Here is a 17,381-nt window from a genome sequence, read left to right as displayed (position 1 = left end):
TTGTCTAAATAATTCTTGATTCCTTCCCTATATCAGCTCCTCATTCATGCCAAACACTCCTCATCAGTAGTTTGAAGTGCTTTTTTGTATGAGACATACACAAGCAAACAATGACATGAGTCATAAGCTGCTTGTTCTAGTGAGAGAAAGAATTTCAGTCTTCAGAGTAAAGAGTTGGAGTTAGAGAGAGAGAGAGGGAGATGGGGAGTTCAATCAAGAATAACAACAGCCATAACCATGGCCACAGCCACAGTCAGAGAGGGAATAAGCCGTATGCGTTGGTGCTACTGTTAGCGTTCGGGGCGGCGATTCTAGGAATCATGGTGCTTCACAAGCTCAGAGAGAAACGTATATTTACTCTTCTTGTTAAGGAGAAAGATCATGAGCTCCTCACCCTTCACCTTCTCTACCAGGTTCATTTCTCACTCTTCTTCTCTTTGTTCTTCATACCGCTATCCATCGATATTTAGGGTCCGTACAGTATCACTAGTAGTTTTCAGTTTTTTTATTTTGTAAGTCATGTGATTTATATTGTATCATGAATTAATAATCATATCTACAGTAATCACGTTGGTGTTGAAAACTGGCAATAAAAAAACTAGAAACTACTTTTTATAGTTTTCATATTTTGGTTTTTAGTTTTATAAAAAACAGAAAATTGAAAACAAAAAACGACACAGAGGAGTCACAATTAATTAATTACACATGGAGTATTAAAACTAATAATCTTTTAGCATTTCCGCATGCAATTCTATTAATATCAAGTGTTCATTATAATACTAATGACTTTGTTCTCTTCGCCTAATTTAAGGAAATCCCGAACTTGTTATAATAGCTATACATGTTCGTTGAGATCAAATTTGTCAGTAGAACTTATACCACTATGCATACCGGTGCAATTCATTTAGGGTACAGTATTGAGAGAAAACTATCTTAACTTTTGTTGTATGTTTCCATCAAGAGAAAACACGAAAATACCAGTGCAATTCATGTCGCTTCAGAGTAGATCGATTACTGGCAGTAAAACTCAAGTAAACTGCCCCATGACTGCTTTCATATATATATGATATACATCTGCTTTTGTTGCAGAGAGAGAAAGAGTTCAATGAAGAAGCTCGAAAGAAAGTAGAAGAGATGAAGAACAAAGTCTATTCCCTAAGAACCCAGAAGTTGGAACTGGATAGAAGGGTGTCAGAAATGGAGTCAACAATTTCATCTCTCAACGACGAAAGGAAGGTGATAGAGTTGACAGTTGAGGAGAAAAAGAACAACATTCAACTTCTAACAGCAGGGATTGATTCAGATGCCCCTCAAGTTACTGCTTTGAAAGACATTATAAAGATGAAAAATGCAGAAATTGAAGATCTGAAACTCCAGCTAGAACAACAAGATGACAGTGAATATGATGACAACCGGGATTATTCAGAATTTAGCAGTGATGATTACTCTTTTAGCGAGTTGAATGATGTGAAAGATGGTGGAGTTGATTTGAAGAAACAGTATTCTGGAAATGAAACAGCAGATTTTCAAGTTGAAGAACAGGAGGAACAGAAATTGCAGGAGAATGAAGCAGAGATGAAGATGGGAAACCCAGATGAATCATCATCATCTGTGACTGGGTTTGGAATTGGATCGAGAGTTAGAAGGAGACATTCAAAGGGGAAGAGGAAAGAGATATTAAGAAACAGGGGATTGGGTGATGAAGAACAGCATAAGTTTGAGATAAATCAAGCTGATAAAACAGAGTTATCTGAGGTTATTAAGAAACTAAATGAAACAACAGAGACTGGAAATGATGGGCAATCCAGAAAGGAAGGAGATCAGTTGCCAAAACTAAATCAAACAGGGTATGATGAAAAGATGCATAGCATTGATGCTAAGAATCATGAGACCGGATTGATTACAATGTAGTTGTATCGTTTTGGCTTTCATGTATGTCAATGCATAACTTTGTTTATCAATATTAATAATTATTATGTATTTGCCACACTTATAAAAAGTTTGATATATTTAAAATATACTCCGTACATTCATCACTTATATCGAGAAACAAAACATGCATATATGTCACTAAATACTGACTCGGGGAGAGTGATGGATAGTTCAGTTGGTTAGAGCTTCCATCCCGGTTCCAGGTGATCCCGCCCTTGTGACTCATTTGCACCAAAAAAACTAAATACAAACTTGATCATAAGTTTTATTATTTTATTTCTTTAGATAAGTTAGGATACAGTCTTGAGATTTAGATAAGTTAGGATAAAATGTTTTTTGTCAAAAAAATTGAGACAAAAACAAAAACATTTTATATAATAATATTTGTTTTTATATATGAGTAGAAAATTACGTTCAAAGTAAGTTAAGTGAATAATGCAAAAAGTCAAAATAATACAACTATTTAGAAACGTGTATGTAGTAGATATCATAGTAACAAAATGTCCAGCGCATCTCATGTAGGACCAGCCACACCATCATGTGACGCGCGTAGCTAATATGGAGAAAGTTATTGACGGGTGTTACTTGACTTTCTATGCTAGTGTTACTTATATATTATATTCGCTGTTACTTTTCTTGTTTTTCTGCAGTTTCTTGAATTTCATGTTAGAGGTTCCTTGTATAGACTGATATTACTTGATTTTCTATCCTAGTGTTACTTATACATTGTATTCGTTGTTACTTTCTTGTTTTATTGCAGTTTCATGTTAGAGGTCCCTTGTATATACCGATGTTACTTGACTTTCTATGATAATGTTACTTATACGTTGTATTCATTGTTATTTTCTTGTTTTACTACAATTTCTTGAATTTCATGTTCGAGGTTCCTTATATAGATTGGTGTTACTTGATGTTACTTGACTTTCTATGCTTGTGTTACTTATACATTAATTGTTTTCCCTGTTACTTTTCTTGTATTATTTCTTCATTTCATGTTAGAGGTTCTTTGTATATACTGATGTTACTTTATTTTCTATGATGATGTTACTCTATATTCTTTGCTGATATTACTTTATTTTCCGGGCTTTAAACACGTTGGGCTTATTTATAAGTGTGAACATGTCACACCATCAACTTGATGGTGTGACTGGTCACATATAAGACTTGAGGCAAAATGTAATGTAAAAGCAAGTCAATTAATAAAACATTGCAATTAATGTCAAACCCTAAAACGTACCCAAAATAATCTTGGGTGCATAATTAGGATTCCGAATCCTCTAGAGTTTTAATAAAACTCTACAAGGTAGAGTTGTATCTAAACCATACATTTTAAAATCAATGAATTATATTGATGAGAAAAAATATAGGGAATTTTGGAAAAATAATATATGAACCGTTGATTTTTCATTCAATGGTTGATATGCTCAAACTTCTTGTACACAATAACCTACTTGAAATAGCCTAAACATTAAAATTCCTCATAGTGCAAAACATACCCCATCAAACAAAGAACATTGAAATAGATATCATTGTAAAAACTAGTATAAATAAAATATTTCAATGTCAATTAATAATAATAATAATCAAACTAACAAACCCCTAAAACGTACCCAAAACAATCTTGGGTGCATAATTAGCTACACAAATAACCTACTAGCTAGAAATAGCCTAACATTAAAATTAAAACATAATTAATCCATCAAACAAACAACATTGAAGTAGTAACAACTAGCCCTAGGAATGCTGCTGAGACTTGAAGCCGTGACTGTGGTGAGCCAGAGGTGTATGCCTCGGCCGCCACCGGTGTCGGAGACTCAGCTGCCTGTTGATAATACGATTCCGGTGGAGCAGCCACCGTAGAAGAGTGTGGTGACATGACATCAACGATCAATCGTTGGCCATTGCGGCAGTTATCACCGGTCCCGGTGATGAAGTAGATGAATCCTGGACGTTCCAACTTAACGACGGTGTTGCCGTCGGTGTATGTTGCGGTGGCTTTGCTAGTGTCACAGTGGTAGTAGCCATATTTGTCTACTACTAGAACTGAGTCGTTTTGGTATTGAAAAACTGCACCACAAAAAAATATGTATAAGTTATCAGTTTTTTGTTTTATGATTTTAAAAGTCGTATGATTTACCATAAACTCACTTCAAACAAACAAATTATCAATTTATGACAAATGAGAAATAAACATACTAAAAATCACAATAACATTGTACTACGTAATAAATATTTAAAATAAATGTAGAACATCGCAAAGTAACTTTAGTTGCCAAGTTGATTTTCAGTTTTATTTTTTATTTTGAGATTTTAAAAGTGGTATGGTTGTAACTCAATTTTGAGATTTCAAAAGTGTTGTATGATGTAAAAGACGGTAATAATTACAAATGTTACACCACTTTTATATACATCAAATGAAAAACAAACATACTCGTATAAAATCACACAATAATAAGGTACAAAACACATGTAACATGCATATAACATCGCAAATTCAAGTAAAAGACAGTAATAATTACAAATGTTACACCACTTTTTTATACATCAAATGAAAAACAAACATATTCGTACAAAATCACACATAATAAGGTACAAAACACATGTAACATGCATATAACATCGCAAATTCAAGTAAATTAAAGACGGTAATAATTACAAATGTTACACCACTTTTATATACATCAAATGAAAAACAAACATAATTATATACACACGTATAATAAAGGTTCAAAACAAAATGTAGCATGCATATATCATCGCAAATTTAAGTAAAAGACAGTAATAATTACAAACGTTACGCCACTTTTTTGCATATCAAATGAAAAACAAACATACTCGTACAAAATCACACATAATAAGGTACAAAACAAATGTATGTAAGTCTGTACGTAAATTCATGTAAAATAGTAATTGAATAAAAAGAAAAACATACGTAAAGAATCACCAACATGGAACCTCTTAGAAGCAGCCCATTGATCAAAGAAAGACGTATCATTTCCATCAGGAACACGCCAAGTGACATTACCACCAACATTAAAATTCTTAAACCCAACAACACCTCCTAATTGCACCCCAATCATCACACTAATCATGATTAGTGAAGCAACTCCCATGTTAATCTTCATCTTAAAGAACAAAAATTCTCTCTAATCACTCTCTTAATTATCTTTTTAAGGAATGAAAACTGATAATAATATATGTGATTAATTAATTATGTGATTAAACAAGATGGCTATATTCTATATTTATAGGGGGGAATTAAAAACGGTTTGAATTTTAAAGTTGAAAAAAAAAATGAGAATATTAAGGGACGTGGGAGAAGTTATTAATTAAGGGGGTGATTTTGTTGTTGTTAACTTTGACTTAATCTTTAATTTAGGAAGGAACGTGCTTTAGTGCTTTGAATTTTTACCGTTTGAAATTAGTTTTACCATTCAAACTTTTTTTAAACTACCAACAATTATCTATCTGCTCACCCTCTCTACGAATTTTTAGTTAATTTGTTTAGATAACGGTATAATTTAATAATTTCATTATTTTATTAATTAAGAAAATATGAAGTGACCTAATTTTTGTATTTTGATCTATATTCAAGATTTAAACTGAAAACTAAAACGGGCTTAGCTAGGTCATTTTGTGCCAAAGGTCGTTTGATAACCTTGTATTTTCTCATGTTAAGAGGTCCGGGAATACAGTGGCTCATCGATCTCGTGGGAAGATGAGACACTAAAAGTAATTCTGAGTTTCTGACTAGTTTTGTATGAATTCTTTCCTCCAAAGTATTATAAATTTTGCGAAACTTTTTGATTCATCTTATCAAGTACCTCGGCCAAAGCCAAATCCAATGCGTAAAGTGGGAATAGGTTGTCTCATGCAAAGAATTTTTACTTTAAGGTCTAACTTCACCCAAAAATAATTATACTCCCTCTGTCCCTTAATACTCGACCTGTTTTGACCGGACACGCTTGCCAAATGCACAACTTTGACCACCAATTTCTTTAACTACATATTATAATAAATTATAAAAAATATTAATATTTTGAAAATATATATTAAGATGAAGCCAACAATATATTATATACTAACATTTGTTTTCATATACTAGAAATAAAATAGGGTCAAAGTGAATTATGTAAATAGTGCAAAAAGTCATACCGGATCGAGTATTAAAGGACGGAAGGAGTAAGATCCTTTCTCGCAAATTTTGAGTATAAAAGATCAATTTGACAAATTTGTCTAATTATTATTGACATTAACACGAGTAATATATGTATTTCACAGAAACAATTAACCACTAACAGTCTAACACCTTATAAAGTAGAGATTACTTATTACCCCTTTTGTGACTGCCTCTATCCTTCCTTTAAGCATAAGACATTAAGGGGGGAAATACGTTGATCAACAGACTGAAATGATAAAAAAAAAATTGCTATTTCTCCTTTAATATATAGATTACAACTAGATTAGATCTCGTGCACGCACGGATTATGATAATTATTTTTACAAAATATTTAACTAAATATCCCAAACTACTGCATAATTATAAAAAAATCTCAGCATACTCATTTAAATTTATTTATCTAATATGCATTTTATATATGTGTAATATGTTAATTTGATCGACATATCGAGGTAATATATTTTTCATTACTATAATACCGATTTGACTAAAATATTATCAAAAAATATTTAGCAAAATTATTATTACGTGATATCTATTATTTCCATAATTTATTAACCTTTTTTCCATACAAAGATAGTTTACAAAAAAGTAGAGAATAAAAATAAAATAAAAAGATATATATTTTTGAAAAATATTTTAGGCGGGAAAATTTTACACCAGGAAGTGACATGTGTCATTCCTGGTGTCTGTTTTAGTATATAATAATAGATAGATTGTAACACTGATATTACAGCATTGCATTTCTTAATAAACAGGACTGAATTTCTTTTTCTTTTTCTTTTTCTTTTACAAAATTTATTTCCAAAACAAAAATAGGATAGCTAGTACAAAGCTAAGGCACTAGCACATCTTCGCAATGCTGAGATTACAGAGAGGTGGTTTCCCATTAACCCGTGAAACAGACATGATCAAAGGAATAATAGAAATCCGGAGATCAAAAGAAATGGTTGAATTTTCAGCTTAAAACTTTGCTTGCAATTTCAGCTACTGCTTTCTGATTTGTCATCATTTCTTGAAACTGCTTACGCTTCTCAGCTCGGATGTCAAGTATAGTAGGTGCAATGGGTTCGAGAGACCCGTGCATTTCAACAAGGTCAAAGAATTCTTTCTTTGCCAAACTTTTCTTCTTAACCAGTTCATCAACCACGACATCCACGAGCTTCCGGTTTCGGTGCAAGATCTGATAGCAGCAAACCATTACATACAATACAAGAGCCAACAGATAACCCGACCCGGCCCGGCCCTAACCCGGCCCATTGAACAGGTCTAAAACCACACTATTGAAAACACTATACCTTTTTTACGCGCTCATAACACAAGTTGACTATCCTTTGGGCCTCCAGATCAATGTCCTGATAATTTAGATAGATTGCAGATTAAACAAGTATATACCAGAATCACGAATAAGGAATTTTTCCCATCAAAAAAAGAAGGGAATAAGCAAATTCATACAAGTTTGGATTCAGCATACAATGACAAAAACTGAGCTGAAAATTCAAAACTAAGAGGAGTTGTTGGGAATACATACATTGATTTTTTCAGCAACCCAGAAGTTGTTTAAACCATGATGCTTTTCAGACAGGCCACCAAGAACAAAAGTTCGAGCTGCAGACCGAGCATTATTAGCTGTTTCAGCCCATATGGTGCTCAACTGCAACAGTTCGTTGCATTTTTAGTCATATATACAGCATTTTTTACAGGGACAAATGAATGTGATGCAATATTAAACCAGATACTATTATCGAGTACAGTGGCGTATCCAGGTTTGCAGTAGAGGGAATGCAAAAAAATTACATATTAATAACAAGTTTCTCTCAAAAGAGCAACCTAGTAAAACTAATGAATGAATACAAGTACGAAGTCGTTGAGCTAAATAAAAAACTACTAAATTGTTGGCAGCCTAGATTCGAACCCGGGTCTAGCGCATATCATTAGGCTTCTTTTACCATCAAACCATATTACTTTTTATAAGGTTTAGCTGCTTATTAATAATTTAACCTCAGCCAACCGGGTGTGTAAGTGTCTACCCATGGTACACACTGCATCCGCCCCTGATCGAGTATCATTATAACAATTCTCTATCACATCGATTTTTCCCTCGCTTTTCTTTTTCTCATCTTATTCAAATGTATACAACTTTACCCTTGTTGGCTATTAGGTCAAGCGAACCGAAAATCGACAAAATTAAACCACCACATATAGACATTTGTCACGTGCAAAAAATGTACAGTTGTTAAAGTTCAGGAATAGATAAAACCGTAATGAAAGAAATTAGAAGGAATCTTTTAGTAAAGTTCTCGACTTTGACGGGAACTTCCTGTATTAACGGCCTAGTGACTCAAGGGACTCTCACTTTCAAAGCAGTGTCTTCAAATTTGTAACTTATTCTTCAGAGTAAAATCAATGACATAAAGACCTTTCTTCAAACAAATTACCATACTAACTTGTGCAGAAAAAGAAACTGAGTTAATTTGTGATACCTTGAACAATCATATAATGGACAAAAACTAACTGAGCTGCTCAAGGGAAGCTTTTTAACTATGGGCCACAAAGAACTAATAAGATATCTAGCTAAATTGGCCTTTGTTTCAAATATACTGTCAAGCAACAGACCAGTCAGTTTCCTTTCGGAACAAGACCTAACAGAAAAGTCGTTTTGCACTAACAAGGGTTAGGTTAGGCTAGATGAACCTTGTTGCGATTAACGGAAGTCGACAATTGAAACCAGTCACAAACACTCAAATTAAACCAAGAGAAAAAAGAAAAGATATTTTTGGAAGGCAAACATTAATTAGCAAGGGGGGGAACATCTAGAAATAGACATTTGACAGATAGGGAGATGGGATGCACAATAAGCCGTCTACAGATTTAAATTGGCACAACATAGAGAAATGAGGGATGAGTTTTAGTTTTTCAAGACATCACACCAACCATGCTGATTTTCCCTTACCTGGTCTTCACCGTGCCATATCTCGTCAGCTGCTCGAGATGCTAACTGAACTGTAATATGATCCAAAAGGGACTGCCGGCTGCATACAAGAGATAATAGAGAAGATGAGTTATAGTTGTTACATTTGCTAGCTTGTGAGTTGCACGTAAACGCACGATAGGCATTTTGTATTACTGTTAAACTACCAATGCTTTAACTATTTTTATGGCATTATTAAAGAGGCGTGCCACAGTACCAGAACTGACAAACGGCATATAAAACCAGACAGATTCTTTACTATTACTACTTTGACTTGGATACTCGTGTCGGATATGGGCTATGTGTCCAAGACTCCAAGTGTCAAACTGCTATTTTGTGGAAAAATTACATAATTTTGGCCCAAAATGAAGTATGGAAGTGTCCATACTCACGTCAAATTGTTGACGATCCAACACGGGTACTTCAGGTGAAATGAAGGGTCCAAGTAATATAGTTATTACAGAGTATGACTTAATTTGTTACTTCTCCCCCCTTCACTGATTACTACTACTACTATAACAACATGTTACGACTTCCCCCTTCGCTGATGACTTCACCTACATCTCTTTTATGTGGTATCTCAGAAACAACCTCATACACATTGGCTATTCTGCAGTTCTTCTGTTGTAAATATCAAAATAGAATAAGGACAATGATCACTGCAGAAATAGTAGTTGAGAGCGGATCATACCTCAGCATTCCTTCCTTAAATTTGATATGATCTAGTTTAGAACGAACATAACCAAGTTCCCTCCCAGCCCTAGGAGCAATATTCAGCTGCCAGGAAACAAGAGAAAACTTGAATATGATATCCTAATAGAGAAACAACTTCCTCAATGAACATGATAACTGAAAAATGATGAAAGCAATGTCAGGAACATACAAATTCTATATTTCTAAGATCAGGAAAGTTCACAGCTACTACAGCTTGTGCTGCTTCATTAAGAGCTATTCGCTTCCACATTTCAAGACTCCTATCCTTCCTGTCAAGCATTCCTCTTTCTTCCAATTGTGCAGCTTGTAATAAATCATCTGTTGTTATCTGCATTCCGCAACGAAATCATGAGTAATATTTTTAGAGCCAAATAGTGGCCAACTTCAAACAGCCAGTTGGCCTTGCCTACGTGGGGTAGCATTTCAATGGAGGTTACTGGGAGAGTTGCAGTCAGGTAAATCTAGACAGCTTTGTCAGTGCATTTTGGATTTTAAAAAACATTCAGATGTATTTCTTTCTCTGATAAGAAAATTAAAACCTTTATCCAAAATTTTCAAGTTTGGGGTAATCCAATGGTTTGTTGCCTGTCATTCTGCTTTCTTTCTTATTTGCTCCTGAATATTGCAGTAATATCTTGTGGTAATATCTGTCAAGTACACTCCAGTAAACATGGAAGGCTGCAGACTTGAAACATTGGAAAATCCAAAATGTAGCAAGAGAATGACATTGTACCTTGCTCCGTGTATAGAGAAGCTATGTGTTTGACTGTTTGCATTGATGAATGTGATTCTTGGGAAGATCACAAGTGATTTTTCATCATCAAAATGGAAATTATAGTAAAAAAGGTTTTCAACTTCAAAGTAGTACAAAAACAGAGAACCTTTACTCCATATATTTCTCCTGTTAATCATTTTCAAGGCTTTCATTGTTTCACTTTGGTAAAAATATTGAGTTTAAGGTACGTGATTTGCAATTACTTAGCTTTTCTTTTGAATATGTGTATAGCTACTTAAATTTGGATTCTGAATCTGTTCTAGAGACTTGAAACACTTTTTTTTTACAAGACTTTAAATACTATATAATCTTTACTTTTGAAACTAGCCAATGTGAAACCTAACTATGTTGGATATTATATATGCCTTTTATGTTTAATACGGTTTATGTTTATTTTATTTTTTTAATCTTCCGGGCCCCCTCAACCATCAAGCCCCCTGCTCAAAATCATTTTTTCATAACTTAGATTGTTTTTTATTTCAGAATTACACGTTATGAGTTGTATTGTCTCAACTATTATGTCTTATGAGTTCTCAATTATTATGCATCAAGTTCACTGAACCATAAAATATGAAACTTAATAAGAGGACTTCACGAGAAGGGGATGGAGAGTGACGACGTAGTTTTCCTTTGTTTGAATAGGATTTGGGGAAGAGAAAAGGAAGGAAATGGAAGTATCAATGTCCTCTCTAAACAAACTAAATCATCCCAAAGATGGAAAGATTTGTAGGAAAAACACAACCCCATTTCTCGCTCCCCTCTCCCTCCACCATTCCAAACACGCCATATAAGAGTTAAGGGTCATTGAAGTTGACCCCCTTAAGTCTCCTTTATTTCTAGAGACTATCTACGGTAAAATATTAACATATTTACGTACATACTATAACCAATTTAAATTTTCATAAGCCAGGTTCATGTTATTTCTGCTTTTGGAGCAAGTCACTGTTGAAAACCCTAGAAGTCAAAGCATTGGTTTTGAGGGTCAGCTTTTCTAGGACCCCGAGCTGATCATTATTCATTCACAGAACCCAAATTTGGTTCTTTTCTATAACTATTAGCTAAATATTTTGTCGTGCCTTTCTAGTCGCATCATATACCTTTAAGAGTGTTTGGTTGGGAGGAAAACATTTTCCAGGAAAAGTGGTTTTTCCATTTTCCTTTGTTTGGTTTGTGAAGGTTGAAAAATAGCTTTTCCAAGGATGGAAAATAGTTCTTTCAAGGGTGGAAAACATGTTCCTTTAGTAAGGAAAGAAAACCCATATTTTCATCCCTACTACGAAGTATTTAACTTCCTCTTTCTATCCTCCCCCTTCCATTTCTATTTTCCTTGTCGTCTCTAGCTTTCATTGCAAGAAACCAAACAAACGGAAAATAATTTGCAATCAAGTTTTATTCTAATAAGTATTTTCCATGGAAATTCTTTTTCATTGAAAATGTTTTCCATCAAACGAAACGGAGCCTAGATTCTTTTCCTCTGTGTAAGTTTTTATTCCAGTTGTGCCAAAATTATCAGCTGAATAATTGAGATCTTTAGTATGTCATTTCAAATATTGTTTCATAAAAGCACTGAACTTTATTTCCATGTTCAAACTTTCACTACAGGCCCTCAAACTCCAGCCGTTTCAGAACTGAAATTAAATTACCTCACTTCTGCCATCACGCAACATACTGAGAGCAGCAACCTCGATAATATTTGCAAGCTCTGCCCCTACCATACCATCAGTCATACTAGCAACAGCCATATAATCCACATCCTCAGCCAGTGCTTTCTGGCGAGCATGAACCTGAGCAGAAGACGCACAAGAACAGTAAGTAGGCGATGAAGGGAGAAGTATGTCCAAGAGAGAAACAACTTGTAAAACTTATGCATATGATCTAGGAAAATTTGATATTGTCGGTCCCAACTATGGGCAATTTACTTGAAAAGGTCTCATCTTTTGATTATTTCAGAGCGATCCCAACTATAGCAAGTCCTTTCCAAAAATAGTCCCTCAGTTAAAATTAAGTGTTATACTTCGTATAACTTAATTAAGACTCATAACTCTCATGCAATATCATAGTTTTTAATTAACTGAAGTTAATGGAATAGTATGATATGCTTAAATTAACTTAATTAACAGTTTAATTAAGCTAAAGGACCATTTTGGAAAAACACACCTCAAAGTTGGGACCACTCTGGGATAATCAAAACTTGGGACCTTTTAAAGTGAAGTGACCATAGTTGGGACTGTGAATATCAATTTTTCCTATGATCTAAAAGTAGACTTTGTTGTCGATATCTGGCTTATGAATTCATACAAAAATAAATCTGACGCACCTGTAGAATTTCAATACGCCCTTGAAGACTAGGTTTAGGAATATGTATCTTCCTGTCAAACCTACCAGGCCTGACAAGTGCAGGATCTAAAATGTCTGGTCTATTTGTCGAAGCAATAGTTATCACGTCCCCTCTGCCTTCAAACCCATCCAAGGACACAAGCAGCTGCCATTGATAAAGAAGGAAGGTAAATAACTAATATTATGGTAACTTTCATTTCTCTTCTTCACAAATATAAATGAATTGAGCAGGAAATCTCAACCTGATTTAGAGTAGCATCACGTTCTTGTCCACCTGAACCCTTTATGAGACCACGCTCCCTCCCAACAGCATCCAATTCATCAATGAAGACAACTGCTGGAGCCTATCCAAGTCCCAAACCATTTAAGACATATTATTGTTAACTCATATTTTAATCTAATACCCATTTATGAGTGTTATGACAGAAAAGATGATCACGAAAAGGAAAAAAGTGACAAGAACTTCAGTAAGAATATAAAGGAACAACTTAGTATTCACAACAGAGGATGAGAACTGTCAATATGTTTATGCAAGTACTATAACATATTCTAAGAGTATCCAGAGATGTTAAACTCAGATACAAAAGGAACTTTCACTCAGGGAACGTATAACGCTAAGGTAGAAAAATACTGCTTACATTATCTTTTGCTTCTTGGTAAAGTGCTCTCACACGAGAAGCACCAACACCTACGTATATCTCCACGAATTGAGAAGCAGAAATAGAAAAGAAGTTAACACCAGCTTCACCTGCCACAGCTTTTGCTAACAGTGTCTTCCCAACTCCAGGAGGTCCGCATAGAAGAATACCACCTTCAATAAGTTGATGCAACAAATTATCAACACTTAAACAAAAGAGACAATGTTCAACACTAAATTCACTTTATCAATTAAAACCGACACCAATAGCAAACAAATGTTCCATTTGGTACCTGGAGGTTTGAGTAACATGAAACTACACTGATATCTTAGGTTTTTCCTAGGAAATCCTTATGATTGGAACTATGCAAGACAAACTAAGGAGTTTAAGCCATCAAGAAGAATTAGACAAGGGAATCTTCTACTGACCTAAGACTTTATTCTCTGTACAGAAAGACTGTGTAATTAATAGATGAAGCCAGTCCAATCAAAACCTAGAAGCCTTCTCTATTACATGGAGTGGCCTCATCTACTGTTTGCAGTGACCTCTTTTCTGTTTGGGGAAGTTAAAAATGAGACTCTTGATGTAGTTAAGCAAACACTTGGACTTTTTTAAAAAACAGCATAGCCAAAAAAATTATTTAATAAATAAATCCTCAAAGAGAAGAACAATTTTCTGCCCAAATTCCTCACAAAATTCCCCTGAGATTTTTCATGAATGAATCAAAAACATATACTTCCTCTGTTCTCAATTAAATGACACAATGAAGTATTAGACTGACTTCTCCACCTTCGAAATAAAATTATAGTGCTCCCACTTTCCTACAATAACTGCTTATTAGACTTTTCAAAAATATTAAGAATTATGATTAATTAGTGAGATTTGACCAATAGCGCATTAGCATTACGGAGATAGAGAAAGATAATCAGATGGATATGTGTTCATTAACCAAAGAGCCAATGGAATAGTATGGCGTAATTTTGTCTTTGTAAAAGATCATTTTCTAAGACACAACTATTGAGGAAATATATAAACTAGGAACACAAAAGTTTGGATGTCAAATTGATCAACTTACGACGTTTTTGTTTGCTTTTGTTGTCTGATTGGATACAATCGGACTACCAACCTCTTAAATGTCCAGCATATGATTATTTTGTCCCCAAGATTTTAATCAGGACAATGTTTTCCGGCCAATCCACCTTTAATATTCACACTAGCCCTTTCTAGACAAGTTCTTAGTTATAAAATGCATTCAATCTTCTAGTCCAAATTATTACAAATCACCAGAAGCTTGAAGCAATAGGCACATACATGACTGAGCAATCTGTTCATGCAGTACGGTCTAGTGAATGTGAAAATGAAGATCATTTACATAATGTATGAAAAAGGAATAGAGGACCTCATTATGTAAATAATCACTAAAAATGAGAAAAGGAATTTAAGTCATCTTAGCCCAAATTTAGTATACAACACATAACAAGCCAAAAAAATCAGGTACATATCAAATAGAAAACACAAGACAACTTTTCAGAAAGTCAGACCTGGTATCTTGACTCCTCTTCTGCGATACATTTCTGCATGTGTGAAAAACTTAACAATCTCTTCCAGTTCAAGTCGTATTTTACCAAGCCCAGCAACATCTGAAAACTTCACATCAACATCTCTCTCCAAAAATTGAGGCGGTCTTCTGTTGCGTGCTCGGCGAACACGAGCACCAGACTTCATAAACTGTGAAGCCATCTTCATGTAAGCGTTTTGCTCACCATCTTTCCCCTCTTCTTCATCATCTTCACCCTCCATTCCTTGCATTCTTTTCTCTAGCTCCCTCATTTTTTTCCTTTCCTCTGCCTCGGCCTTCTCAATCTTTATTCTATCCTCATAATCCTTCCTCTGCTTCTTATAACTAAGAACAACGGTCCGATAGAATATGATGAAGAACACAACCCCAAGGGCAGTAGCCACATTAGAATCTCTAGCCAAATTATTCCACATATAACCCATTTCCTTGTAATTCCTCCGAGCTTGACGCAATGACTGTTCTTGCTTCGCCTTCTGCAATTCCCTTCTCTTAGCTCTCTCCTCGATTTTGTTCTGCTGTTTTATCGCCTTCTCCATCATCTCCCTTTCCTCCCTCATCGTCTTCAAATCCTCTCTCCTTTGCCTCTTCAACTCCTCCCTCATCTTTTTCAATTCTAATGCCTTTTTTGACAGTGGCTTTGTTTTGAAAAACGAATTAATCACCCAAAAGGGCACCCTAGACAAGAACCCTAAATACGGAGAAGGAATCTCTGGCTTCTTAACCGGCGGATTATACGCATTCACACAAAATGAATCAATCTTCAACTCATCCCATTTACTCCAAAACCTAGGATTACCCTCCAAAGAGGGCAACACAGTCCTCAAAACCCTAGAATCATCCAACACAACCAGAACCCACTCGGATTTTTGCCTCAATGCAGCATTATGAGGCTTAATTACATGCTTAAGCTTACCCTCCTCCATCAAATTCAATACATCAGTAAAGGGTAACCTATCCCTAACTACAGGCAAATCCTGTGACCATGATTTAAACTGTTCTGGGGTTAATGCCTCTATTGTTTTCTTACTACTACGCTTCCTTTCTGCAACTTTCGCCGCCACAGCTGGTTGTGGCAGCGCAGTTGATATCACTGTAAGAGTGACAGACAATTTAAGCAGTTCCAACCCATTATTACTTTTCTTGTTCTCGTCATCATTTTGTGAGTTTTTCGACAATTGACATGAAATTCTTGGGATTTTACTAAATGGGTATTTATGTTTTTGAGACTTTGATGGATTATTATTGAACAATGGAAATGTCTGTTGAATTAAAGCCATGAAATTAACTACAAATTCTACAATTACCAGGTATTAACAAGAAAGAAATACAATTGAGAGAGAAGGAGCACGAACTTGATTGAGGCGCACCCTGAAAGTTGTGAATTGGTGCAGCATTCTTGGATTAGGAGTAAAATTTAATGGTGAATTTGAATTTTCGGAAGGTTTTAATCAGCTTGGCTTTGCAGGAAAACTGGGTTTAAGGTGAGATAGTGAAGCGAGCAGGTGACTATGAGTGCCATAGCCGTCAATAGAGATAGAGTTATGACTAATGACTATATTGAATATAATGGATTATCTCATGCTACCTCCATTTCAAAAAAATCTTTACAGTTACTATTTGCACGGACTCCAATGCAATATTTAATTACTAATATATCCAATTTTATAAATGAAAAAATTATAAAAATTTGATATTCTGAAAATATATCCTGAGACCAATCTAACAAGATCTTACATGTAACGTTTTGATGTATATAATGGTGAGAATTTACGGTCAAAGTTTTTATACGTTGGACACGTTTTTCAAAGTATAAAGAACTTTGTGAAAGGGAGGTAGTACGATACAATTTATTTATTAATGTTTGGGTGTAAAATTGAAAATTTATGCGTAAAGTGAGCGAGTAGAGAAATAGAATCAGATAAGAAATGGGACAAGTAAATAGACATCTAAAAAGAAACACGGGCAATCTTTTAAAGACGAAAGAGATATACAATTCGGTTATATCGCCAATCAGGTAAATAAGTAAACCTAATTATGAAATTGTATTTACGATGATGGAATGTTTGTTTAGAGGGATAAGGAGTAAGGGATATGAACACGGGGGATAGAAGAAATCTAATGTTTGTTTAGGGGATGTGGATAATAATAAGATGGATAGACACGAAGATAAAATTTGTTGTAGTAAATAGTAGGTAAATTTATTGCCCTTTCTAATTACATTGCACTTATTAACATTCATCTATTCATAGACTATC

General features: G+C 34.6%; 3 protein-coding genes across 3 annotated transcripts; 1 reads left to right on the top strand and 2 right to left on the bottom strand.

Moving 5' to 3' along the window:
* Window positions 1-192: 192 nt before the first annotated feature.
* Window positions 193-1,980, top strand: LOC110801726 (uncharacterized). Its single transcript, XM_022007135.2, has 2 exons — window positions 193-413; window positions 1,090-1,980. Exons 1-2 carry the CDS (start codon window positions 201-203, stop codon window positions 1,909-1,911), a joined length of 1,035 nt encoding a protein of 344 aa, XP_021862827.1. The 5' UTR covers window positions 193-200; the 3' UTR covers window positions 1,912-1,980.
* A 1,452-nt stretch (window positions 1,981-3,432) lies between these two features.
* Window positions 3,433-5,145, bottom strand: LOC110801743 (early nodulin-like protein 7). Its single transcript, XM_022007153.2, has 2 exons — window positions 4,865-5,145; window positions 3,433-3,999 (listed from the first exon to the last, which is right to left on the bottom strand). Exons 1-2 carry the CDS (start codon window positions 5,055-5,057, stop codon window positions 3,632-3,634), a joined length of 561 nt encoding a protein of 186 aa, XP_021862845.2. The 5' UTR covers window positions 5,058-5,145; the 3' UTR covers window positions 3,433-3,631.
* A 1,681-nt stretch (window positions 5,146-6,826) lies between these two features.
* LOC110801778 (probable inactive ATP-dependent zinc metalloprotease FTSHI 2, chloroplastic) lies at window positions 6,827-16,686 on the bottom strand. Its single transcript, XM_022007195.2, has 11 exons — window positions 15,089-16,686; window positions 13,548-13,720; window positions 13,152-13,253; window positions 12,890-13,054; window positions 12,216-12,356; window positions 9,967-10,125; window positions 9,775-9,860; window positions 9,066-9,144; window positions 7,644-7,766; window positions 7,411-7,467; window positions 6,827-7,295 (listed from the first exon to the last, which is right to left on the bottom strand). The coding sequence occupies exons 1-11, from the start codon at window positions 16,401-16,403 to the stop codon at window positions 7,071-7,073; spliced, it is 2,625 nt and encodes an 874-aa protein (XP_021862887.1). The 5' UTR covers window positions 16,404-16,686; the 3' UTR covers window positions 6,827-7,070.
* Between the last annotated feature and the right edge of the window lie 695 nt (window positions 16,687-17,381).

The sequence above is a fragment of the Spinacia oleracea genome, chromosome 4 (genome assembly GCF_020520425.1).
Source record: "Spinacia oleracea cultivar Varoflay chromosome 4, BTI_SOV_V1, whole genome shotgun sequence".
In the NCBI taxonomy this organism is placed as follows: Eukaryota; Viridiplantae; Streptophyta; class Magnoliopsida; order Caryophyllales; family Amaranthaceae; genus Spinacia; species Spinacia oleracea.
Note: the sequence above shows the minus strand (reverse complement) of the source record. Positions and strands in the feature narration are given on the sequence as shown.

Bases quoted from the DNA above. Each gene is read 5' to 3' on its own strand.
- LOC110801778 (XM_022007195.2), bottom strand. From the start codon at position 16,403: ATGGCTTTAATTCAACAGACATTTCCATTGTTCAATAATAATCCATCA. The intron at 12,357-12,889 runs GTGCGTCAGATT...TCTTCTGCTCAG, and splicing joins GGCGTATTGAAATTCTACAG to GTTCATGCTCGCCAGAAAGC. The intron at 9,145-9,774 runs GTATGATCCGCT...TCTTGTATGCAG, and splicing joins TTTAAGGAAGGAATGCTGAG to CCGGCAGTCCCTTTTGGATC.
- LOC110801726 (XM_022007135.2), top strand. From the start codon at position 201: ATGGGGAGTTCAATCAAGAATAACAACAGCCATAACCATGGCCACAGC. The intron at 414-1,089 runs GTTCATTTCTCA...CTTTTGTTGCAG, and splicing joins CCCTTCACCTTCTCTACCAG to AGAGAGAAAGAGTTCAATGA.
- LOC110801743 (XM_022007153.2), bottom strand. From the start codon at position 5,057: ATGAAGATTAACATGGGAGTTGCTTCACTAATCATGATTAGTGTGATG. The intron at 4,000-4,864 runs GTATGTTTTTCT...TTTGTGGTGCAG, and splicing joins CCATGTTGGTGATTCTTTAC to TTTTTCAATACCAAAACGAC.